Source organism: Rousettus aegyptiacus, unplaced genomic scaffold, assembly GCF_014176215.1.
Source record: "Rousettus aegyptiacus isolate mRouAeg1 unplaced genomic scaffold, mRouAeg1.p scaffold_m13_p_6, whole genome shotgun sequence".
NCBI classification, from domain to species: Eukaryota; Metazoa; Chordata; class Mammalia; order Chiroptera; family Pteropodidae; genus Rousettus; species Rousettus aegyptiacus.
The window spans coordinates 81,627,353-81,654,622 of record NW_023416309.1 but is presented as its reverse complement, the minus strand read 5'-3'; the positions used below and the strand labels follow the sequence as shown (position 1 = coordinate 81,654,622).

General features: G+C 34.1%; 2 protein-coding genes across 13 annotated transcripts in view; one reads left to right on the top strand and one right to left on the bottom strand.

Annotated features, from left to right (window-relative positions):
- NF1 (neurofibromin 1) overlaps positions 1–27,270 on the bottom strand; it is a 208,471-nt gene that overhangs the window by 18,953 nt on the left and 162,248 nt on the right. For all 12 annotated transcript variants that reach the window (XM_016119150.2, XM_036222971.1, XM_036222967.1 and 9 more), the window contains 15 exons: positions 20,047–20,479; positions 19,130–19,470; positions 16,634–16,836; positions 13,587–13,780; positions 12,539–12,679; positions 12,133–12,412; positions 11,481–11,695; positions 11,171–11,232; positions 10,915–11,029; positions 10,285–10,386; positions 8,393–8,533; positions 5,544–5,670; positions 3,874–4,005; positions 2,763–2,898; positions 2,166–2,323 (listed from right to left, as the gene is read on the bottom strand). In XM_016119150.2, coding sequence (XP_015974636.2) covers positions 2,166–2,323; positions 2,763–2,898; positions 3,874–4,005; positions 5,544–5,670; positions 8,393–8,533; positions 10,285–10,386; positions 10,915–11,029; positions 11,171–11,232; positions 11,481–11,695; positions 12,133–12,412; positions 12,539–12,679; positions 13,587–13,780; positions 16,634–16,836; positions 19,130–19,470; positions 20,047–20,479 — 2,780 coding nt within the window. The remainder of the gene's footprint in view (positions 1–2,165; positions 2,324–2,762; positions 2,899–3,873; positions 4,006–5,543; positions 5,671–8,392; positions 8,534–10,284; positions 10,387–10,914; positions 11,030–11,170; positions 11,233–11,480; positions 11,696–12,132; positions 12,413–12,538; positions 12,680–13,586; positions 13,781–16,633; positions 16,837–19,129; positions 19,471–20,046; positions 20,480–27,270) is intronic.
- EVI2A (ecotropic viral integration site 2A) lies at positions 23,302–27,094 on the top strand. The gene is made up of 2 exons (XM_016119154.2): positions 23,302–23,449; positions 25,809–27,094. Exon 2 carries the CDS (start codon positions 25,830–25,832, stop codon positions 26,517–26,519), a length of 690 nt encoding a protein of 229 aa, XP_015974640.1. The 5' UTR covers positions 23,302–23,449; positions 25,809–25,829; the 3' UTR covers positions 26,520–27,094.

The following is a 27,270-nucleotide window of genomic DNA, read 5'->3' as shown; positions in this document are numbered from 1 at the left end:
TTTCACTTAAGGACCCGAAGAAAGCTCAGACATATTCCTGGGGCACAGTTTCTCTCCTTTATTCTCCCTCTTTTCAAGGAATTTTGGCCCCACAGCTCTTTGTTTCAGGACAGGATGTACACCTTATTGGTCCAAATTAAATTGAGATTACATTCACTACACTGGAGGTACAACAAAAGCTGCTAACAAGTACAATATGTGATAATGAATACAGGGGTATACACATTGTTTGGTAGCAAAGAAAAACTATGTCTAAACGACTTTTTTTTCAATTTAAGAAATTCTGCTGGTACCTAGAATTCGTTATTAACATATGAAGAATTTCAAAAAGTAGGCAAGTTCTGAAAAAGATTTGCATGCCTTAAAGTACTAAATAATAGATACACTGGGAGATGCTTCAAAAATAGCAGAAAGTACCATCTCCTACTTGCCTTTGAGTTTCTCATGTGTTACACTAATGTTAAAAGTAAAAGTATTGAAATTAGATTATGTGGAACTTGCACTAAGGTCTTGTCTGTTCTACTTTGGCAATCTATCCTAAACACAATTCCTCTTCTCTATTCTCTAAAATCTCCTGCTTTAGTGCAGGCCTGTATACACCATTTTTTGTTTGGACTGTTGTATTAATCTCTTAAATAATCCTCTTGCCAAAAATTTCTTCCAATTTCTCCACATGTAGCCAGAAAAACTTTCCTAAAAATAAAATTTGGTAATGTTCTTCCCTACTTAAAGATCCTTGCTGGATACATGATAAGGCTAAATCTCTTAACACAGTACATAGTCTCCCACACTTTAGTTCTAATCCTTCTCTAGCCTCATTTGCTACCTAGTTGCTTTTCCTGGTTTTTTTTTTTTTTCTCTTTATTTATGTTATTCCCCTTCTCTTGAATGCATGCCTCCCTTATCCTGTCTACCTGGCAAGTATGTATTAAATCTTTAAGACTCAGTTCAAATGTTACCTCCTCTCTGAAGCTTTTCTTAATTTCCCCAGCTCCTCAGGTTCCCTTCATCAAAACCTATTACTTTAATGGTACCTGGGGATGTTGTTATTATTGGCTGATTATAAGTCTTAGCCACCAAACTATGAGCTCTTCAGAGCATGGACCATAACTTTTTCATTCAGCATATGGGTTGAATAAAATCAATATTGCATTTTCTCTAAACTCCTATTTTTCATATACGACCTCCCTAGCATGAAAATCCAGACTTACAAAACACAAAGTAACCAGGGAACTCCTAGAAGATTGTGACCAAGGACGAACAGAAAGGAACTCAAACGAGAGGTAACTACGTGACTAGTAACAGTGATCAACATTCGCAGTTTCCATTTTTTACGGTTTACTGGCAAGTTAATTTAATTCACGCCTCACTGTTTTTTCACTGATTCCCTTATAAATACAAGCCATTTTCCCAACACCTAAAGATACTTAAAAATATACCTGCATGGAAAACTGAAACCCACTCAGCCATTATTAGTGCTGGTGGCTGAAATACGGATCCCAATGGCTGAAGTAACAATGAAAACTTATCCAGAGTTGTCTAAGAGCCCTTTTGCATTTCCTTTGTGGTGAGGTAGGATCTGTGGGCTCTATCTTTATTTACTTTCAGCTGTTGAAGATGGAAAGGGTCTCACAGCATGTTAGGTGTACTTCTCATTGACAAATGTTGATGTACATGAGCAATCTTAACTTTCAAGAATTTGATCTTCTTATAGTGATCAAAAATCTTATCTTTTTGTCTTTTTTTTATAGAAAATATAGCAGACAGTATTACTGCAGCTTCATGCCACATTGACGTACTTTGCTGTTAGATGACAATTTTAGGAAATGTACTACTATGTATTTCCTACTCACGGCACGACTCTTCCGGTCCCGTGAGCAGCCAATGTCTCTCCTACTCCCACTCCCCTACTGCCTGGCTAACACAGAACAGAACAAGGACAGCCACCGTGTTTAGCCTCAGAATCAGAAAAAAACTTTCAGGAGCTCATTCTAATTCCCCTCTTAGCTATATCGATCTCTCTCATAATTGGCATTAATTTGATAATTTTGTTTTTGACAAATTTTGCTAACTGAATAGCTTCAAATAATTTTCTAAAAGTGAAAGTATCTGACCATTAAGAAAAAATAATTCTAAAAACTTCTACTTAATTTAGAGACACTAACCAAGCAATTTCTTTGTGTTGGCCTGAGAAGGCTGCCCCATGTCCAAGCTCATGGATTTCCTGGCTCGGGGACTGGTTTGGCCCACAGATGGATAGGTGGCTGCAAGGTACCCTTCAGAACCTTTGGGAGAGGACCATGGCTGATTCTCCTTCAGTGTCCTGAGAGATTCAAACAATTGAGAAGAAATAATTAACATGGTGACAAATACAACCATTGTTTGTCCCTTCTAGTTGGCTGTCCTATTTCTCAATGACAGCAATCGATTAATTTTAAAACTGCATTAAACAGCTTTAGTGTACAAACTCTTAATGTATCTCCAGGAAGTATCGACTTTCCCATCGTGGTATTTTAAATATAGTAGGTACTCACTGAGTGCTCGATAAAATTGTACTACATTGATTTTTTTTTTTTTTTTTTTAAGCCTACAGCACCTGGTATTCCTACGTGGTCTCCCATCCGAATACTAGAGTTCTGATTTACATGTTCTTACTAGATTATCTCTATATTCCTTTCTGGATTATTTTGCTACATGCCTCCATCAGCAAAGAAAACTAAAATGTGACTACAGTTATGTAACTGTGGGAGAACTCTACCTACCTGTAGCAAGGGTCACCGTGATGAATGGGATAGGTATCCATAGGAACATTTTCCATCGAAATATCAGTAAGAAGGAGAGACTTTCTATGTTTTAGGCTACAGCGACTTCGAACTTCCTCAGACACAGTAAGTAAAGCTAAGAGGAAAAAGAAGGCAGATTAGAAAATTTAACCGATTGGCAGTTGACTTAACACATACTTCTTACAACCTCCTGAAGAGGGTATGTAAAGATCCCTAGGGAGTGTGAGGTTTAAGGATATAAAATACTGAGGACACACTTATTTATCTTAAAGAGTCTATGGTTTGTTCTGGAAGGCTGTACATAAACATGAAATATATAAAGAGATTTAGTAAGCACCTTATATTCATCAAATGCTTTAACGTACATCTGATCTCAATAAATACAAAAAGAAGGGAGAACAGATACTATGAGGTACATTTCTTAGATAAGGAAAAATACTGAGATGTTAAATGATTTCCCAAGGTCAAATGATTCAAATAAAAAAGCTGCCACAAACTGAAGTCTATTAAACTGGAAACCAGCACTTTCCACCAAATGATAATGTTTAAAAACTGTATTATACATAAGTGCTAAGTCCTCCTAAGTGGAGAAATCAGGTGAGAGTAAAAAAGGAAGGTTTAATGGAATGGTGGGGTTGGGCAGACAAGCTAGGTAAAACAAATGGCATCAGGAATGAATATTAAAGAGGCAGAAAGGTACTTCTAGGAGATGGCAAATAGCCCATCCATTTGGAGGTAATAAAAAATGAGGCTTACGCAATTTGGAGAAAGAGGACAGAATCAAGAGGGTTGCTTAAGGGCCCAGGATGCTAGGCTAAGGCATTCAGATTTTATGAGACAACAGGAAGCCACACAGTGCCTTGAACCAAAGATGACAAAGGGAACACATTTCGTATTTTAATGCAAATTCTTTTATAAGGAAAAATGATTCAGTAAAACTTGCAAAATTTTAACCACCACCATATGACTAGATTGTGGTGAACTCTTTACCCTGCCAAGCAACCAACTGAAGGACCCACAGGTGCTTCCCTCTTTCTGAAGATCCTTAGATATAGATACAAGACTACTTTGGTCTATTTTGTACTTTTACCTGCTAAGTAAGCCACGCTCTGTGTATTCACCTCAAATTTGTCACAATTTCTATGTTTGTTAACCAGAGTTAGTAGCGTATGCAAAATTCTGACTGTTCTTGCAACAATGTTAGGTGAAGGATGCCTGTACCCTACAAAAAATAAAAACAAGAAGTTATTCATTCTTTCAACAAGTGTTTGTTGAGTTCTTATTTAATGACTAGCAATTCTGCAAGGAAAGGAAATATAAGGGTTAACGCCTTTTGAGAATAGCTACTGGGAAAGTAAAACATATTTATATATGTAAGCACTTAATTAATTACACATAGGATGAAGTATCAAAATGTGTAGAATAGAATATTGTTCCTTTTGGAACTCCAAGAAAGAAGAGAGGAAAATTAAGAAAAAAAATGGTATTTTAGATTATCCATTCCTTAAGTAGCATAGAGATTAAAATAAAATAAAATAAAAATGTATTGAAGTTCACCTTAAGATATCTTTTGAAAATAGGGTTCTATTGTTTGAAAATTCTTTTATTTTAATTTAAAGAAAAAAACCCTAACGACATGGGAAGTATATGCTCTCAGAGCTCCGAAAACAGGATTGATTAGAAAAAGGGTTAGCTTAACCTTTGGACAGCTTTTAATCACTAATGCTACTTGATTTTAAAATAGGGAATTTGTATACTAGAAATATGTTCTTCTTTTAGAAATACAGAATAAGCAAGCACAAATTCAGCCCAGTTGCAATCCCTCTTCTTGGTATCCTGTAGTAAGCGTAATATTTTTTGAGTAAATCCTATTCACCTCAGATATTAAAACTGTACATATTTTTTTGCAGAAATTTCATAAGGTGGTGAAATCAAATAACATGCATAGTTGTGAGTATATGTCAGGTAAAAACTGAGGGAACTGCCATGATCCCTCCTTCACAGCTAAGAATCATTTGATACAAAACTGTAGACTCAAGCTCTATCTTGAGTCTCTATTGCAGTCAAATCCAATGCTACTTAATACCATTGGTTCATGCCAGATCCTTATGCCAGGCCTTACTTTTTACTGCTTTTGCCTCTGACTCACCATTACATACCATTCTGTTAATTGCAGTTTCTGGCCGTGACTGTCTCAATAAACCAAAGCTAACATGCAGTGAAATCCTTCTCAATGTATGCCAAGTTAGGGGGTGAATTATCTGGCTCTGAGGAATACCTGGAGCTCACTGCTTTAAGCAATATAGAAATTTGGAGATGTGAGGGTGGAGTACCAGAAAGATGATATAACAGGATTGATCAACAAGAAATAAGAAAGAAGTTGAAAAAAAATCTGTGATCAAATCACTGGTAACATTTTCTAACATAAATTACTCAAATAACATTTATTTATTTGCAGTCTGTCTTATTTTGATAATCAAAAAGATATGTAAGTAGTGATAACTAATAGCTAGCTATTAGGAGCTTTAGTACTTAGGAGTTTTATAAAAATCATCTCTTGCTTTTTTAAGGAAATTCAATATTTAATGTGGAAATTAGGCTCTATTAAAGTATATATATTAAACAAAACAATTCAATAAAGCAAATATAGGTTTGCATTTACAAGACATATGAACCAAATTATTTCAAATAATCAATTATTTTAAGTACTTCTGGCTTGATACCATTTCATAAAAATATTCTGATATAAGGCCTTTCTACCTTTTAAGAGGTGTCCAACCAGCGCGAAGTTAAAGTTAGAGTTGAAATTGAGTCCAACAAAATGATCCATTTGCTTGCAGTGCCATTCCAGAGGATTCCGGATTGCCATAAATACTTCCTCTGGACTCTATTAAAGATAATCATGAGATGGTTGATGGGTTCACACAGGAACTTTCCTTAAAGGACCACTTAACTGGGTTTTTGATTGTGTTCAATAGCTATGACAAGATAAGTAATTCTTTCAAGTTGAGAGAAAACATTATCGGATGACTACTGAAAACCACAGAAGAACATTTAAGGTACTACAAATTAATTAGTGCAAGACAGGCAATCATATAAATAATAAGATGATGAAAAATGAAATAGCTTTGATTTATAATATAAAACAGATGACTGTCAATTTATATCCTGGTGACTTTTTAAAAATTATAATTATTGTTGTTTTAAATAATACCATCCATTTAATTATAACTGGCATTTTGTGTATCATTGTGACTGAAAATTCATGAGAACAAAGACACTTCACATGTACCGAGTACCTGTAGTATACAATAATGTCAGATGCATTCTATTGAAACCTTAAAGCAATCCTATACAATAAGGTTATTAGCTCCCATTTATACATTTGTACATTTATTCATTCTTTTACTTATCAAAGGCTACTGTATGGTTTTGATGTGCCAGGCACAGTTCTAGGTTCTGCAGATAACTAACCAGTCGAAAACTACTCACCCAGGTGGATTTTACATTCTAGTGTGGGAAAATGAGGACAGTGAAACTTCAAAACTTGCCAAGGATAATTAAGATTTTAACAGTGTTTCCTAAAGTGTGGTTCCAGGAATATATGCTTTAAAGTTATGGCGGATGCTTGTTTAAAGGGGGAAAGTACTGGATCTCATCTTAGAATAATGGGAAGTTGTTAAGCCCCAGGTATTTGCCCTTTTTTAAAGAACCCCAATGATTCCCTTATGCAGATTTTTTTTTTTTTTTAAAGCAAACTGAAGGTGTTTAAGGTCATCTTAAAGAAACAAAAGCATGAGTCCATAAAATATATGTAGAGAGATGTTGAGAGCAGCATTGTTTAAAACAGAAAAGAAGGACAGACAGGAAGAAATCAAATGCTCATTAATGGGCAAATTGTTGAATAAACTGTGGCTCATGCATACTGTAAAATGCTCTGCCTCCATAAGAAAGATACACACACACATATATAGGGATACACACACACACACATGATGTTCACTTTATGTTGTTAAATAAAAAAGCAAGTTGTAGAAACTTATATAAAGTATAATTCCCTATTAACCTACTATATATGTATAATTTTTATATATATATTTTTTCAGCTTTATTGAGGTATAGTTGACAAATAAAATTATAAGATATTTAAAGTGTATAATGTGATTTGATACATGCATACACTGAGAAGGAATTCCCTCCATCCAGTTAGTGAACACATTTGTCATCTCACATATTCACCTCTCCCCATTTTCAGTAAGAACACTGAAGTTCTACTCTCTCAGCAAATTTCAATACAACATAGCGTTATCAACTACAGTCACCATATTATACATTAGATCCTCAGATCTTATGCATCTTACATCCTGGTGACTCTTATCTTAATAAGCTTTATTAACTCTTGATTCCTAGTATCCTAGGGCACTGGAGTCAGTATTAGCTCCCCCTACTGGACTGTTCTGGAAGTGAAAAATGCCAAGACACATAGACACATAGTCCTAAGTGACAAGCACTTCGTTTGCAAATATTCTTAACATACAGATGACTAATAGGTAGCTCTCACTCTGACCACCCCTTGTCCCAAGACGACCCCAGAGAAAAGCAATGGAAATTAGAAAAGAGGGACGCTAGCAAAATAAGATGTACCAACAAGGATAAGTTACTTCTTTGTTTCTTTTTTTTTCTGTTTTGTAAAATGGTGGTCTGACTGATAAATTTCAAGGTAACCTTTACCTCTAAATTTTTGTTTCCACACTTCCCAGAGCTCCAGTTATTCTGGGTTTATGCTACATTTGGTAGACAGAACAGAATAATGTTGAGACCAGGTATCTTCCCACTTAAAACCATGCTCTCCTGTCTTTGTGCTTCTTTGTAGCTCTGTTAATTTCACTTCACCCAACACTCTTGTTATACACACATATCCATCTGTAAAAAAATTCTTCTTTTCTCCTAGATCCTTCCCATTTTTCTCCAAAGACAAAAGGAACATAATTTCTTACTGTTATATTCCCTCTTTTATCCTTTGTGAAACAAAATCCAACCTCAATCAAGGTTGATAAATGTTAAGAGGGGTGCTAATGGTATGTTTTTAAAGTGGGATTAGACAAAACAAAAAACTAGTACAATTAAGTACCCTAAAATTTCCTTTAGACTCTCCAAACTTTTTATCCCTATCTTCTAATTATACCTACTTTTTCATTAAGTACCATTTTTCAATAAAAATAAGCTTATTTTTCGATTATTTTTTCCTATGTGAAATGGAGGGTAGAAAATGCTAATTTTCACTTTCAGGTTATATAAATTACAAATGACTGCACAGTGCTTAGCATAGGGCCTGGCATAGTAGCTATTATTACTACTCAATATTATTTATCCTAATTCTGTTTACTAGCATTGGGTGAGTACTGTTTTCTGCTACTTTTATATAGAAAGTATGCATTAAAGTTTAAGTATTTTTTTTATGAGCTGTTAAGGAACTATACTCACAATAAGCTGCATTACAGAAATTCATACTTAAGTTAGGCACCTCTTCTGATTTTAAAAGGACAATGAAAAAAAAAAAGAGTTCTAAATGTGTATAATCTAGGAATCTCAACTGAAAGCTCACTTACCTTGTCATTGAATATCCGGAGACTGTCCAAGGTGTGCAGGTTTTGCTCAAGAAGTGCAGTGCCTGCTGAATACAAGTTGACCTCATCAAGCTGCAGAACAGCCACAGCTACCCAAAAGAGGGCTTTGTGCAAAGGGGAGTCCTGGCCAAAGAGACATGTTCCAGGTTAGCAGGATGAAGCACAAAGCAGTCTCACTGAAAACACACTGCAGTATAAAACAAAGCTTGTCTTCCCCCAAATTATGCATGTTTTCTCTTTTGGGGAAGGTAAATATATGGGTGAACTGTTTACCTATTCCATGTGTATAACCAGATAGTGTTAGCTAGGCTGAGAACTTTAGCATCTTCTTTGCTTTCTCCTCATACTTTGATTCTAAAATTGTCACCAAGTTTTGTTTGTTTTCCAAACTAGTCTCTTTTGCATCTGCTTATGGCTAATGACAGTGTTCCATGCCAACCTTCTTTATATTCTAAATGTGGATTCCAATTTTGCCTCCAGTTTCTCCGACTCCAATCCATTTGGCACACTACCACCAGAGAGTGACCCTTCTATAAGCCCTGCTTTTTTCATATTACCTATCCACTTGAAAATAAATGGTTATATTTCCAAACTCCTTTCTGAAGAATGCTGAATGTTAGATTAGTTTTATCCAATCTTTATAACCTTCCCTCTCACTATTCTCCTGAACAGTTTCTCCATAAGAACTAGAATGGTCTACCCACCATCCCTCCATTGTCCCAGCATTCTTGTACAATCCTACTGCTTTACTCCCTTTTTCTACACTAAATCCTACCTGTCTCTTTAACTTCAGTTCAGACTCTGCCCTTTCAAACTTCTTGTCACTCTTACCAATATAAGAATCTCTTGCTACTATGAATTTAAAAGATTTATGTTTGGGAACCGTTATTTAGCAATGTGATACATGAGAAAATACACTGACAGCCTGGGATTAGAATCATGCTTCTTTCTTTTATTAGGTATGTGACTTTGGGCAAGCTACTTAGCCCTTCCGAGCCTCATTTTTACTTTTAAGATGAAGATAAGTAAACCATTTTATGCAATTTAGGATTAGAATGCTTGTAGAACATACAACTCGATACCAGAAACATGTAGGTATTTATTTCTCTGTAATCTCTAACAAGTCTGGCATATCTTGGTACCCTAGTCACAGAATTCTGTAACTTTAGAGTTGAAAGATAATACCATGCCATTATCTAGTCTAGTTTACTCATTTTAGCAACATGGAAACATGATGGCCAGATATGTTAAATGGCCTGCTTAGGTCACAAAGCTGAGATGAGCTCAGACCACCCTAAAACAGTGGCCACACTATTTTATTTCTTGGAAATGTCAACTTCATTTAGCACCCAGACTCTCTTGATGATCAGGTATACTTAACCCAGCTTTATATTTCTCCACAATAATGATCATAAACTAACATACTATGTATTTTACTTACTTTTAAAAATTATCTATATACTCCCCACTCCCACACTCACCCAAGAATATAAGCTTCATGAGGGCAGGGGACTATACTGGCTTTGTTCAGTACTGTATCTCTAGCACCTAAAACGGTACTTGGAATATAGCAGATGCTCAATTAACACTTATTGAATAAAAGAATTAAGACTGTACACCTATTTCCTTTAGCATTGATGAGACAAAAAACAAACATTTGAGAACATGTTCTCGAGAACATATTCTCCTTACTCACTCTTCCTCTAATGTAAATATTTCAAATGACTAAATTTTAAGGCAAGAAATTCTATTTTAACTATAGCTTTTTCTCTATAAATTCTTCCCAATCCACCTTATTTTCTAAATTCTTTGGAAAAGAAAGAGTTAACACCAGTATCCAAAATGAATGTACTCATTTTCTATACAGTAATTACCTTATTAAGAAGTGGTTGTAATTTGGTTAGTGCTATTACTGTTGCTTCTATCAGAACTTGACTGTTGTAAGTATCAGGTCCTTTTAAGCAACTCTCAAGTGCCTTTTAGGGAAACAGAATTTTTTTATATTACTTTCATTGAAATAAAACATTAACTCCTAAACTGAATCTCAGAATCATCTTAGGAACAATTTCTTAGTTAATAAGTGATAGAATTATTTCCAATGCTATGGTGATCTTGGTAGCTAGCTAGCTCAATGCACATTTGGATTGCTTTTAAAATATTTCTATGTTATATTCCAATATAGTAAGTTAGGCATTATTATAAGTTATATAATTTTATATAAGACTATAGTTTTACCACACAGTTAAAGTCTTTGAAAACTGATAAAATATTAAGAGTACTTTCTTAGCGAAAGAGACAATACTTATTATTTTTTAAGACATCTTTTTTGAAGAAGGTTTCTTCATTTCAAAGAATTACAATGAATAAACAAAACTCATTTTTTTTACATGCTCAATAAGCAACATACAAAATATCTTATTAAATTCAAATTTACTGTCCTTTAGAAAAATACAAGATATACTTTACAACTTGGGAACCACAAATATTGGGGAAGAGGGAGGTACCTTGCTAAGAATACGGATAATCTGCTTTATCTGCCCATGAGACACTCGTTTGCTAATACAGCCAAAAACAACAAGAGCTCTTGGTTGCAGGGATGGATTATATTGGAACGCAAATCTGTAATTAAAAGAACCAAAAAGATTATGAAAACCTTTATGTTTATATATAATAATTTATTAAAATATTGATTATACAGTATTATCTATCTTTCAACAATACAGATACTTTTACAACTTCTATTTAACTTGGGGCATATACCTTTGAGCTAGTTCTGTCCACTGGTCCAGCCATTTGCATGTCGGAATATCTCTCATACATGCCTATAAAAAAGGATACTCTGAATATATTTATGTACATCAGTGTTCTAAAAAACATTTAAATAATTTTTATTGTAATGCCATTAAATAAATGATGTATAAGTTTCAAATAGACACATTCCATGGAAGTGCTTTTATTTACGGATTAAGTGCAAAACAGCGAAGTAAAGTAAACCAGTATTTCTTCTATATAGTATTAATGGATTAAAAAAATGATGTAACTCAGTTCCTTATCATTTTGGCTTATTTACCTCCATGATCTCCAACAAAGCCTCTGTGACTGTTTCCAAGGATGTCAAAGCGAAAGTCTCCCTCTCATAGGAGCCGGGAGAGAATGACCTGTCCCGGTAACTGGAGCGGAAGGCTATGACAGCAGCTGACTTGACTTTGCTGATGCCAAATAGCAAGTAAAATTTGGGTAATGAGAACTCTGTCAAACTGAGTCTCAAAACTTGCTTGGTCTCCTCTGTAAAAAGAAAAAGGAACAAGACTTTAACGACATTAATTTTTTAATTCTAAAGTGTCATGTTTCATTTTGATTTTGGAAAAAAAGAATATATCAAAATTACACAACCATGCTCCCTAAAACAGCCATCTAGATATTATTTTAATGCTCACTGTTTTAGTACAATTTAATCGTGCCAGGGATGCAACATTGTCAGTTGGTGCTGAGTCTTTAGCTTGTGTGATAATTACAGAAGTCTATGTGACAAATGTGGACAGAAAAGCTTTGCTATAACTTGATACTAGACAAAAGTAATTTTACTCTTTCTGAATGAGTAGCTTAAATTAGCAGGTGGGGGTTAAAGTACCATAATGAACAATAAGATAATCTATGCCATTCTGGTGACATAAAATGGAGAAAGGAAGTGGTGAAACACAAATTACTTTTCTGGAACTTACCACTAAAATGAAGCTGCGAACAAGTACACAGAGAGTGAATGATATTGATGACCAATCCATGTGTGGAAGCTCTAAGGGAGAGAGGCCCTGTGGCCACTAAGAAAGTAACAACATGGAAGAGGTAGGGGAGGTGAGCTGCCACATCGAGGGAGTTGTTGAAGGACAACATCAGCATGTAGCGTGCTAGAATAGCAATATCGTCCCACATAAGATGTTGTTCTAAAGTGGGAGTTGGAGATAAGCACGTCTTGTCGATTATTTTGCACATCCTTCCAATAACCTGTAAAGTAGAAGAATTTAAAATACATGGGAGCTAAAAAAATGTTTTATTATAAAAAACTTTTGGTTTAACTTTAAAATGACTAGTTACAAACAAAAAATCAGAAGGCAAAGGAAAAGTGACTACCTTGCTTGAAACCAATTTCACGTTTCCAGAAGCAAGAGCTACAGCAGTATCTGCCATCACCTCTGCTTTTATTGATCCCAAGCCACCCGTTGCACTGGTTTTGATGAAACTGTCTAGTACAACATCAAGGAGATCTGTAATCTAGTGAAAGAAGGAAAAATAACTTTTAGACACTCTACCAACTTAATTATTAATTTAAAAATATTTCAAGGAGAAGCCCCCCACATGAAAATTCTTTTACTCGAGGCCTCCAGAATGCTAGGTTTTATTTGGAAATCTGTGAGTAAATATAATTTATCATAAAATACCCCGAAAAGGATGATGATAGTCAATTTCTTCAGAAATCAAGAAACTGGTATTCAAAAGATTTTAAATCTTTCTATATTATTTTATTTACTTGCAAAGCATCTCTGTTCTATTCTAAGTCAGTAATATATGATCAGTATAAATTTTAAAATATAGAAAATGACATCGAGTACTGATGTTTTGTAGAGCTTATAAAACTGGTACCAAGGTCATTTAAAATTATTTGGAGGATTTGCAGCATTGTTTAAGTAAGAGTATTGCTTCCTTAAGTGATTACTTTGAAGAAATGATATGCATAATTCTCATCAGATAAAAAATAAAATGTTATTTTAAACTCTATATTTTAATATTGGTGTTCTCATGCTAGAACTATAAATGAAAGCGGGTGTGCCAAATAACATCATTAAGAAACATTTACTGACATCGATGGCATACATTATAAGGCACTATTTACTAGAAACAACATCAGATTTTTATTTTATAGTTAAATTCTCTATAATTATGCCATGGAGAAGAGTGCTAAAATAAAGAGCTTTACTTTGGCTCTGAGACATGCATTAGACATTTACAACTTTGAACCATATCAGGAATTTGGTAGTTGTCTGTATGCTTTTTGAAAGAGGGAACTGTCTTTTCTACAGCTGTATCCCTACTGCCTAACAGAGTGCTTTGCATAAAGCAGGAACCAGATGAACAACTGCACAAAGAAAGTAGTAGGCAAACATTTAAGTAAACTCAATACCTGCCCAAGGCTCCCCCATATTTTTGCTTGAATAGATGGGTACATCTGTTTCTCATTTATGGTCATTGTTATCAGCTTATCAAGAATAGCAGTAACTCTCTGTCGTTTAGCATCATCATTGTGTTTACAAAAACGGACTAGATTGGACAGCCATGGAGTCATGTATTCCAAACAAAGATGTTTCAATTCAATACCTGGAAAAAAAATACTGTTAGTAGAGATGGTCAATAATAATTACATCAAAAATTATTTTAAATATTGCTTTAAATTATTTCAAATTATTTTTAAAATAAAAAGATTGGAGGAAAAGATAAAAGGTAAAGACCATTACCTAAAATGGAAATAAGAGATTTGGCAATTATATTATTGAAGAAAGAGATGAAGAAAAAGAACGAGGCTTGAATGAAGTAATTTGAAAAGCCAGTAAGGCAATTTTTAAAAAGTTTTATCTTGCTTTTCTCCCTTTTAATCATTTCTCTTCTAGTTAAAAAATTTATTTTTATTCTAATTGTAAAAGGAATATGTAGTAATTACAGAAAGTTCGGTAAAAGGAAAGAAAGCATTACCACAAAGATGAAACCAATATTAATATACTGATGTTATCACTTCAACTCTCCTCAAGCTTTCTAATCTATGTAGAGATAATATATAATTATGTGTGTTGTGTAAACACAGATATAACCCACCCTTAACTCCTCCACAAAAATTAGGATTATGCTATATACACAGTATATTTTGAATATTTTTTTCACTAAACATTATACCAAGATTACAAATTCTCCAAAATCATTTTTAACTTATTTTTAAAATAACTTCAGACTTATCAAAAGATATAAAAATAGTACAAAAATTCCTTTATGTACTTTAAAACATTTTTTTATTGTGGTAAATACACATAACATAAATTTAACAATTTTAAGTGTACAGTTCAGTGGCATCAAGTATATTTATTTACACTGTTGTGGAACCATCGCCATCAGCTATCTACAGAACATTTTCATCTTCCCAACTGAAATTCTGTATGAAAACATTTTTTTATGGCTTCATATGGAGATCCAACAATTTAATCAGTTCTTTATTGTTTCATTTTTAGAATGTTCTAAGTTTTTGTTAAAGCTACGGCGATACAGATCATAATAGTGGTTACTCTTCATGAGTACTGACTGAGAGGAGCCTTCTGGATGCTGGAAATGTTCTGTATCTTGATTTGGGAGATGGTTTTGTGATGTATTTACATGAAAAAATTCATCAAGCTGTTCCCTTAAGATGTAGGCACTTTAGTGATAAAATATAGCTCAATTAAAAAAATAAAATAATGCTATGACAAACTGAACATTAATTCCTTTGATTAAATTCTAGTAAGAATTATGAGGCCAAAGGAATCTTAAGGATTCTGAAATCCATATCCAAACTGCTTTCTAGAAAAACTGCCTCTGTTCACAAATTCATAGACCAAAACAGCACTGATTTAAAAAAAAAAAAATCTTTGCTAATTTGATAGTTCAACGTTATCTATTTTTTCTGTTTATATTTCTTTGATTTTATTACTGAATTTAAAATATATTCCTTTTTAGCATGATCTGCAAGTTACTATAGATCCATTTTTCTTATTAATCTATAACTCTTCAAAATTAAAGATATTAATCTTTTCTATATTTGCTGTAAGCATATTTCCTAGTTTTAAAATTTATCTTTTATTTTTTTAAAGTAGAGATGTTTTAAAGTTTTATATAGTCAAAATCTGTTCACCATTTCTTTTGTTTCTATCAACTTTTTGCTTCATAATTTATTACCCAGAAGGCAATTAAATATTATTCTTCCTCTCCTTTTTTTAATGGTTACAGCTTTTATATTTGATTCTTAGGTACAGCTAGAACTTATTTTGTTATCTTGTGGTTTATGGTGAAGATGAAGACCCAATTTAATTCATTTCCCAACCTCATTTCTTAAATGATTTAATATTTCCATTAGTTTATGATACTTCTTTAATCTGATCTGATTGCTGATTCTTGAATGCCTCCACTTTAATTACTGTACCCTTATAATGTGTTCAGATATCTGTAATATCAAGTCTGTTCTTTTTTTTCAATATTTTCTTAGCTATTCTTTCATTTTCAAGTAAAATTTGTAATCATTTAAAATTCTTCCTCATTCTTAATCCTTAAATCTCATAGAATTTTGGATTGCACTGAATTTGTAATAATCTGAGAAGAATTATTCATCCTGAAGCAAAGTACGCCTATCCATTCACTCAAATCTTTTTTTATGTTACTATTTATCAATAAAGTTTTTACTTTTCTTTTTTTTAATCAGTCTTACACATTTTCTTTTTAGGGTTATATTCCTACATTTGCTATTATAAAAATATATATAGTGATCTGATCTTGACAAATTATCATTTTTCAATTATCAAATACAGAGAAATCAAGAAATGTGTTTGAATGCAGAAAAAAAAAGTTTTATATATAATAGAGGGAGAAAAGGGAAGACAAATCCCTTTGGATAAGCTAGGAGAAGAGCAACATTTATAATACTATAGGGAACGAAGGTAGACAGATATAAAGAGTGAATGTCAAATTCATGAGATTTATTAAAACCAAGTCAGGAGTTGACCCTGCACCCTGTATTATGTGTCACTGCACTCTCCAGGAACTGTACCTGAACAATAAAGTCGCAGTTCAAAGTCAACCTGAAGGAAAGAGAAAATAACAATTTCCCTAACATCAAGGTGACAACATGGATGGATGCTTTACTCATTTGGGATAATCTGCTGAGAAGAGAAATGCTAAAGTTAATTAAACTAAAACATAGAAAAATAACTTTGTGAGTAGTCAAGAGACATGGAAAGTATCAAAACCTTGATGCCTTGCTTTTATTGACAGAATTTTGCTGGATTTCTCAATATGATATCCCAGAAAGTTCCTTCAGAGTTCCTTCAGTTACAGGGTACCACAGATGGAAAATCAGAAGAGGTAAATAAGTGAAAGGGCTTTCTTTGAATCTTCTTAGAATAACTGTTAGTATTAAAGAAAATTACCATTACTTACTAGATTTGCTAAATCCAGAAATACACTCTTCCAAAAATTCTAAGGTGAGGTGTGGCTCATTGGCTGCCAGTGTCTTGCTAATAGAGACAATAAACAGGGTATTGTTGGCAGGGATACATAAACCTGATGTCTCTAGTAACTGGCCCTCGATTTTTAAATTAAAGGTACAAGTTAAGGCACACAGAAGATTATAGGCAGCTGACCTAGGAGAAAACACAAATGAAGTTGTTTTAAACTTATTTTTTCTTGTAATTCCAAACTTTTTTCATAATATACAACTTATGATTCTATTACAAAGCATAATCAACTATTTTTAAATTTTATGACTGATCAGAGTTATGAGTCTATGGTAAAATCATAACCAGAAAAGCACTATGAGGCTCTTTTTTAAAGGGAGATCCTTGATATAACCAGAAAAGTACCATGAGGCTCCTAAGACAAATGAGTACAAGGCCCTCCTGCAAGAGATCTGACTGGGACATAAGGTATGAGTAGTTTACAGTTCTAAGGTGGATCAACAAAAAGAAAGAATAAGGTATAGTATATTTTCAGTGAAGCTACAACTCAAATCCTGGTTCCTCCTCCCATTAGATTTGGCTATAATGAAGATCATAAAAGAAGAGAAATGAAATGGCCCTTCATTGAGTTGTTAAAATCTTTAATCAGCATCCACTGAATTTTCTCCTGTGTGTCCTACAAGTTATACTATAAACAGGAGGTCAAAACGTTTTATAACATAATTATGTCCTCTCTATTCTTCTTTCCATGAATTCCTTCAATGTAACTACTAAAAACAAACAAAAAACTTTATATTCAGCTTGTTAGAATCAAATATGCCCTTATAGATGTCTGAAAATATATTTAAACAATTTAAGAAACAGCTCAAAACACTCCAACTCAATTTTTTTGACTGTTCAGTAAATTTTAGGTTTTCCTCACCTCTGAACTTTCATCATGCTAATATCTATGCGACAGACATATAGGGAGAAAAAAGCCACTGAAATTTAAGTCTGCCAAAAGGCTTTTTCTCTGGTATGACATACTTCAGTAAAAAGCAGAGGCTGTCAGCTCGCTTTACTTCACAAGAGAAGAATACAGGTTTATTTAAGCTAATAATTTTTAGAATACTGTTATATAATAATATATAGAATATTGTCTAGGAGAAACTTTGAATTACAAATTAAAGGCAGGCTTATAGATCCACTTTCCTAAAATGACCATATTAACATTATTGTTTCTAAGTTTATGTATCTCTTTCTTACTGACTCCTAGGAATTCTGAGTTATACTATGTATATTTCAACAACTATAAAGAACTGGGGTTCCTCAAATTGAGGACAGGTGTCATAGACTACTCTGAGATAATAAATACTAAGCATATACAAACTTTTGTGTATAATTTCTGAGAGTTCATGGATACCATGAGGCTCATCCAGGTAAACAAATCTTGATTTCCCTCCCCCCTTTTAAATAAAATGGAATCTGGAATCCTAAAAGGCCCACTTATAAAGTGTAGGCTATATTATATCCTAGGGAAGATTTTTCTGAAACTAAGAATTTGAATCTGTAAAAATCCTGACAGTCCCAAGGTAACTGGGGAAAAAAAAAATTACCCTAATATGAAATGGAGAGGAGGAAAAGAGGAGAAGGAAGGGGTGCAAAGAGACATGGCAGGGAGAAGTGGGAAGGGAAATTATATTTACTAAGCACAAATTATTTGCTAGGTGCTATACTATACTACCATACCTATAATTTATTAAACATTTGTAATATATAAGGATGGCATTGTTACCTTTATTTTAAAAATGAGGAAACTAAGAGCTCAGAGAACTTCAGTCAATACCTTATTTAAAGTACATAATAGCAGATATAGATTTAAACCAAATCTACTGACTGCATATGCCAAACTCTTTCCTCATTTGTGTTCAGATTATAAAGCTTAAACAGAACCAATTATATTCCGCTCAGATGACATCTATACTTATCTTAAGATCTTTTTAAAGAATTTTGTTAAAGTCACATAAATAAAAAGTATGCATTAATGTTACTGTTTGAGTTACTGAACATTAAGCTTTCCTTTTACAAACAATGAAAATCTAATTTGATTGAGGGAACTTAATAGTGATATACTTTTGAACATGGGAAAACTTAAGAGGATTTGGAGGAAGAAAAACTTAATTTAGGAGTAGACTTAAAAAAGAAGACATATTTGGGAGAAAAAAAATCCCCAAACTGCTATGTTATCTATTTCATATGAAAGTTTTCTGGAGAAAGAACATATATTGGTTTAGTGTGAATCACCGTATTCTGAATTCCACAGTTCATGTGAACACCCCACAACTTGATGAGGTCACATTGGTTAACCAACGTAGCTAGCATACCTTCCAATTTACAATATTAGGGTAGAGGGTGCTTTCAAAGCTTATTAAACAGTGTCATTTTAAAGCAGCAAATCCTAAATAAAGATGAATTGAAAAAAAAAAAAACCAAAGCCTACCGTAAACTAGGATCTGAACTGCCTAAATTAAGTAATGCAATGTTAAGCAGTGTCCCAGGGACATCTTTTGGCCGAATCTTGGTGTGCTGGGGGATGGAGTCGGGTTGTGACAGCTCCCAGCGCGTCCGGATGTGAATAATAGACTGGACAATGGCTTCACACTCCTGGTGCATGAAAGTGAGTGGCGTGCCCTGGTTTGCAATGGTTAAGGTGAACTGGTTCTCATCCACCAGGCAGATCTCTTCAATTTCCGAAGCATAATAGATATCATTTAGAAAGACTGACTGCCCCAGGACTTTTGTTCGCTCTGCTGAGGTTACTTGAACAGCAGTAGAACCAACCTGGAAAGTGGAGGAGAGAGGGTGGAGTAAAAAAGAATTAAATTTCATTATGCTGCATTTTATGAGATCTCCCAAAACCAACTAACCATGTCTGTCACTTAGGAAGGGTTACCACCATTATATATTCAATTGGTTCAATAATTATTATGATAAATGCTTTAGAGAAAAACTGAAAACATCAGAAAAAAATTAATTTTATTTTTAAAAAAGGTCCAGAATCCTATAGACAATTACTGATCTTACTCTGAAAATTCATGTTCCTCTGCAAAACACACGTAATAATCAGAAGAATTCTCACTAAATAATTTCCACTTTCCAAGCATCTCTACCATTTGACTAATGAATAGAAACTACTCCCACTGTAACACTCTTCTGACTCCAACTCAATCTAGAATATAATTAAGAGTATGCCTCTCATATAGCCTACGGGACCTCCATGAAGATATAAAACTTAGTTTTCCTCCATCTGGACTTAACATTTGATACAATACTACAAGGACACCTAGGAAGGCCAGCATATAGTCTCATAGCCAAGAAAGGCCATGAATCATTTACTTAACACAGAGTGATACTTACTTTAATAGAAACTTTGGTGTCTTTGTGAGCTAGCTTGAGAGCATTGTGGAACACCTTCAGGTCCTCTTCTAAAGCCAGAGTGGCAGCGGGTAGTTTCTGTTGTTCATGCTCTATGTGCTCAGCCAGTTTCCCAGGACAGTCTATGAAAATGAGCCTTTTGCTGCCTTTAAGGCCAGTCAGCAGTCGCTCGTGATACTTGGTGTACTCTCTGACCCAGGAATTACAGTTATAGATATAGACTGCAGAGACATTGTCATAAGCAAAGCCAGGAAAAACAACAAACCACTTGGAGAGAAAGTCCGTTTTAAAGCGATTGCTAGGCCCAGTATGGGTAAGGTCCACTACAATTTCATATGGCTTTGCATAATATGGCTTTAAAGTCAGCAAGACGTGGTATATCAGCAAATCGCCATTGATTTGACCAGTTTTGAACCTACAGAAGATTACAAAAAAAGGTCACAGATTGTTAAGAGAGCTCTGACTAAATATCCAGTTGATACTAATCTACTTTATTACTTATTTTCTGATTAGTTTTCTAGAGAAACCTAACAATACTAAGCAATTATATGAAGTCTGGATCCATTTTTTAAATCAGTTGTTCTTTAGACACAGAGAAGAAAGGGTGAAGTAAAATGGAAGAGTCATATCTCCAATTCAAAACCTTTGAGCAACAGTATCGAGAAACTTGCCCATTATAGTCAATCAAAGAGGAAGGCAATAGACATTGGCTGGTTGCCTTCAGGCCCATCAAACTTCCCAGGTGAACAGTTTGGGTGAGAATGACCTACCTGAAGCCCTGGAGTGAACTGAATGGCTTTAGTGAATTCATTTATCCCACCTTGACCAGAGAGAATGGTTCAGCAATGATCTTATGACTCAAATCAGGACAACTATGGCCAAAGAGGCCCAATCCAGAAACTATAGCTTAAATTCTTTGGAATTGAAACCTTTTCCTTTCTGATGTTTATAAACAAGGAAACACATAGCCCTGGTAGTTGTCAGCTCATATTTTGAGACATGAAAAAAAAAAAAAATCCTGCCTAAAAACTGAAGATATGAAGGAGAGAAATGAAGAAGGAAACTGGAACCCTGGCCATCGCATTTTAGTCCTAGATAAAATCTCTCCTGGGAGCAAAACTTATCCCTGGACTATTCAGTTGTGTGAGCCAATAAATTCCATTTTTTGATTAAGCCACATTAGGTCATATGTTGCTTACATTAAAAAGAATGCTAATCAATGTGAGCAGCCAAGGTAAGTACCATCAGAAAGCCCTGAAGAACACAGTACTAGAATTTCAAATTAAACAACATGAATGAACTTTGGCTCAATGTTTTATACTTGATGACTCTGGTAGTTCTATACATATGCTAAGATAAATATCTTTAGAGGTTTTAATCTTGTTAGGAGGAAATAAGATAAAAATATAACAGGGTAATAATTTTAAAGTATTTCAAGGTCAAAGAAAAGGTGAGGGTAGTAAATATTCTTAGTATATGTGCTGCTGAAGCGAGCACAAGAGTAGTAAATAATCAATTATCAAAAAAACTGGAGGAAAAAACACTGCTATTAAGGTCAGAAGAGGGAGAGAGCAACACAAACTGCACAGTCAATGAGCGCTACTTAGAAAATCCAGCGGCTGAAGTGGTTAGGAGAAATTTCAAGCTCAATAAGAGGAGGGATTGGTAGGCCTCTTGGAGAGAAGTAAAGAGAAGAAATAGGTACTAGATATGTTGAGGCAACAGTTAATTTAGTTGGAATGGAGGATTCACAAAGAGAAGTTTTAAGAGATAAAGCTGGAAAAACACCTAATAGCTAAATTAGGAAGGGACTAAAACTGTTTGACTAAGAGGCTCAGGTTTTCCCCTAGGAGCCTGGCATGCCCCACAGTGTTCTACGGAGCATCAGCATCGACAGCAGCTGTGGTGTTCTCCTGGTTCCAGCCCAACCCTACTCCGCAGTGGGGCCTGGCAATTTTCATTGTTTTTAAACATCCTTCTTGACTGATATTTATGTGCACAAGTATTTCTGAATCACTGATGTTTTAAGAAGTTATTCAACTTTATTTTATTTTTTTAAAGAAAGGGGTGATATGATAAAAGGAAGTTTTATATATAAGATATATATAAAGGAATCAGGGCTAGGAAAAAAGATACTGTAGTCTAGGTACTGCCTATCAAGGAGCTAAAATACAGTGATGCACCATTTAAAGATGAAGAAATATGTTCTGAGAAATGCACTGTTAGGCAATTCTGCTGTGCATACATCATAGAGTGCACTTACACAAACCCACTACTGGTAACTACTATGTGCTATATATACTTTTATAGCACTTGCAGCACAGTAGGTTTGTTTACATCAGCATCACCACAAACACATGAGTAATGCACTGCACTATGTTATCTTGGCTACTAGGCGATAGGAATTTTTTGGCTCCATTATACATTCTTATGGGATCACCACCTTATATGCAGTCTGTCCCTGACCAAAAAGTAATTATGCAGCACAAGACTGTAAAAATAAGTGACAGTAAAAAAGAAATCAAATCCAAGAATATGAAGAAATGATCAACATGGTCCAAAGGTCTGATCGGCATTACAAGAGAGGACTTGAACGAAAAAGACTTGCTGAATACCAAGCCTCTGAGATTACAAAGAATGTTGCTATCATGAACAAAAACAAAGAGATTATGAGGGGTAGCTACTTTTGGGAGAAAAAGGAACTTCATTTTAATACAGTGAATATGAGGTGATGACAACATTCGAGGGGAGTATGTATGTATGTATAACTAAGCCACATAAAAGCATTTTCTGTCCTATATAATCTAAGTTTACTACTTTCTCAAATCACTGCAGTTCCACAACTTGAGATCTATTATCTGACCAATACCCCAGGTCTCCAGACTCATGTTATCAATCAGTCTGTGGTATACAAATAGAATTTTTAGAGAAGATTTTTAAACTGCAGGGAAAATGCCATTTCATCTTCTTTTGAATAATATAATAATATCATTCAAAGGCATACAGTAGGCATGTATAATGAGCATAAAGTCAAAAGGCACTAAGCAGAAAACCCTCCCTGCCCTGGAGGCGGGATTTGTTCTACAAAGCCTCCTGTCATGCCAGTGGCCAACTAGGCAAGTTGGAGTTTTTGTTCTTTTATTTTTTTTTTCCCCCTGTGACAAGTGCTTTAGTTGCAGCAGAAAGGAAATGTGTCATCTGTGGTTTGGTCTGAAAAGTGGAAAGCTAGCTGTACATATCCTTTTTTACTGCAGATTTACTTTAAGGTTCATATTCTTCAAGTCTCTTCTGCATTAGATTATTTGGAAGCTGTGCTTCAAGACAAGACAAGAAGTGGCTTATTAAAATCAGGTTATAATCAGATTTTGACCAAGCATTTTGTAAGGTAGGTAATATATGGCTTTTCTGATGTCTTTTCACTTATAACTTTGTACAGATTTGTGTTTGAGGAAGTGCTTCAAATAGTACCTAAGACTCTTACTAACAAGTAGAATCACCAGTAACTGAAATTGTATGCTGTTTTTTACTGTCCTGCTAAGTTTAACTTAGAAATGGAAGGATGTGCCATTAGCATAATTTTAAATTAGGATTAGGAAGGATCTGAGGCCAGACTCCACAGTCAATTGGAAAGTTCTGTTATTAAAACGAAAGTTTAAAAAATAAATTATTGATGCTTAGGCATTACAAATTTTATTGAAAGTGACCAGGGATGAAGAAAACTTTTGATAACATAACCTGGCCTCCATGGCATAAATTAAGGAACGAGAAACAGTCAGTTCTCTATTCTCAGGCATTTGTAAGAATAAGAGAAAGTCTCATTTTGTTAACAATGTGTTTATTTTGGGATGACAATACATCTGGCTGAAGACAATCAACAGTGGGCCTATTATCTATCCCATGGTAAACACGGTTAAAATGTGTACGGATACTATGATGTATACTGTATTGTTAATGAACTAATGTGACGAGAATGACCCACTTTAAATCATTTTAGCATTTATGCAGAAGGCAAGCTCAGTATAAAAGGATGAAAATTACTTGCTAATCCAATTTAAAGTAGTTCTCTTTGTGAAAGAAACATAAAGTAACCAAAGATTTATGTCATTCGACTTAAAAACTAAAGTTGAACACTATTATATAGAAGTTAGTACATGATATCTTTCACTGTCTATTAAATGTCATAATCCAAGAAGTAATCTTAATTCTACAATACATAATAAAAGGGGTTTTCCTTCTTACTATTAATAGGAAATACTACTTCGGAAGTTTTCAGTTATAGCATTGTTTACCATAGTCTACTTTTGTTTGTATAACAACATATTCCATTTGTTATTCTTACTTTATATCAGTAATATATAAATATTTCTCAATGAAATATAATTATTTCTTATAAAACCTTGAAACTCATAAAAGCATGACTAGCAGTAGCATCTGTGTCACCTGGAGTGGGTTAGAAATGCAGACTCTCAGGTACCTCCTAGATCTATGTAATCAGAATCTGCATTAAAAAACAGACTCACACACACATTCAAGTTTGAGAAGAATTTCTATAAAATAGGAGAATAATTTAATTTTGTCTTCTAATTCCCTCAAATAAATATGAACAATACAATACAATAGTAGCTCTGGAATACTATGATAAAAAAGACAGCTCAATAATGATGATAACTCATTCTGGTTTACCAGTACCTGAAACAGATATGCCAGTTCTAATTAAATCTTCAATCATATGGTGGAAAACGAGAATCAGGAACAGACTTATCCCCTTTTTGTACCTTCCAGGGGACTTAGAGCCAATACCGAAACTCAACTTTTTCATTTATATGTTGAGACTTTAATGATCTGTCTTTACGTCCCACTTGGGTCTAGATCCCCATGATACTGATATTCTATTTCTTTATATTTTATTGTATAATTTTGAAATTATGTCAAAATATTCATAGAAAAAATGAGACATAAATGATAAAAAAGTCAATAACTCTGGTTGAACTTCTGAGATTATTCAGAATTCTGCCTCTTCTTCCTAATACCAGATTTTTAGGTTGAGAAAACTGCACGCCTTTGGCCTTTGCCTTCAGAAAGCCACAATAAGTCAAAAAATATAGAAGTAAAAAAAGAGAATTTTGCTTTCACAAATACCAGGAATATATTTTTAAGCACCAGCTTTATTCTAAGCTTCAAGAACAACACCCAAGAAGAAAAAAGGAACACCCTGAATTCCTATTAGAAGTCCATTTTCTTTTGGTTGCTATCACATTTCAAGGTGTTTGCATTTTATTTTCTTACTGTGAAGTAAAATGGTCAAGGCCACATTTCTCCTTTACTATAGATTGGGGACACATTTGTTAGAAGGTGGGGAGTTTCTTTAAAAAAGGATCCTTAGATGGTGGGTGGAGGGGAGCAATCAAAATAAACACAGAAGTATTTGACTCAAAGTTGGGAAGTCTAGCATGCTTAAGAAGGAAATTATAAAACCATGGTATCTAGTTTTCAATGATTAATAGTTATTTGTAATGCTAACTTCTAAGCATTCAGATAAATAACAGAAATTGTTTTTTTATATGCAGCCTAATTAAAAAAAAAATCCAAATCCATTGAGAAGGAATTCAAATAGGATAGCAAATGTTAGGCATAAACTTAGAGTGTGCTTGTAACATATCGGCTGTCTATCTTTTAACTACAATTACCAAAATCAGGAACCACATTCTTTCACTAATTAACAAATTATATTTCTATCCCAACAGATTACCTGTATACTCACGGACATGGAACACACAGGACATTACTTGCATCTTGCCTTTCTGATGACAACAGTTTTTTCTCCTGTAACAAAAGCAAACTATACCCATCTGTGGGCTAACAATACTACTGTCTGGGATCCAGATATTCAAAATAAGACAGGCAGAAACCAAAATGAAAACATTAACACAAACTCTACAATTCCTAAAGCAGATAAAAAAAGTAATTCTACAAACATGCCTGAAATAGCAACTTCGTCTCTCATCGAATCTTTAACTCCCAAAGCTGAACTGAAGCTTTATACACCTTCTGTCGTTAGGAACAGTTCTTCAACATTACAGAGCATTGAAAACACAAGCAAAAGTCACAGTGAAATTTTCAAAAAAGATGTCTGTGAGGAAAACAACAACAAAATGGCTATGCTGGTTTGCTTGATTATAATTGCAGTGCTTTTTCTTATCTGTATCCTTCTATTTCTATCAACTGTGGTTCTGGCCAACAAAGTCTCATCTCTCAGACGATCAAAACAAGTAGGCAAGCGTCAGCCTAGAAGCAATGGTGATTTTCTGGCAAGCAGTGGTCTATGGCCTGCTGAATCAGACACTTGGAAAAGAGCAAAACAGCTCACAGGGCCCAACTTAATGATGCAATCTACTGGAACACTAACAGCTACAAGGGAAAGAAAAGATGAAGCAACTGAAAAACTCACTAGCTAACAGATGCTTTAGGCGAGAAAAATGTAAATGGTAATGAGAAAGTTTATGGAGTAAAAACAAAGTCAGTTTGATATTTAATACCAACATGCTGGTCAGACGGTCTTAAAATTTGACATTGCAGGCCTTGCAATTTAGAATCAAGCGGGAGAGAAGGGGAGAAGTTTGCCTGCTTATTTAATTACTTAAACTGCGCACTTTTGTTCTGACACTGAATATTTTAAAAGCAAAAAATAAAACAACTAAGAATTGAGGGAAGTTTTTAAAGACAAGACGAAAGAACAGAAGTAGAAAGGGACAATTAAATCATTATTTTCTGTTCAGCAACAGTAGTTAGATGACCTTTGTCAGACTATTTAAACTCTGAAGAGTTTTAGTCTGTCCTTAAAGGAAAGTTATGTTTCAACATCTAACAGAAGTCAAACTCCTAATGTAGAGAGTTGCACTGTATAGATTAATGGTACCTTCTTTGCTGAATGTGACAGAATCCATACCAGTTCATATATCAATATGCTAATTTTATGCTAGATGTTTTCATCTTTATATATGGCACACAGAAAAAATGTTTTTCTACTATAAACTTTTAATTTTGTATAATAAATTATGACTTATTAGAATTAAACTGACTACATTTGCATTCACTTTATTTTCTGTGAATAACACACTGTAAAAATCAATAAGAAATGAAGCACAATTGAAACATGAAATTTATAGCCACAACTGAGGCTAAGTGTAAATGTAAAGCATATCTTAC

Coding starts and splice junctions, on each gene's coding strand:
- EVI2A (XM_016119154.2), top strand. CDS start 25,830: ATGGAACACACAGGACATTACTTGCATCTTGCCTTTCTGATGACAACA.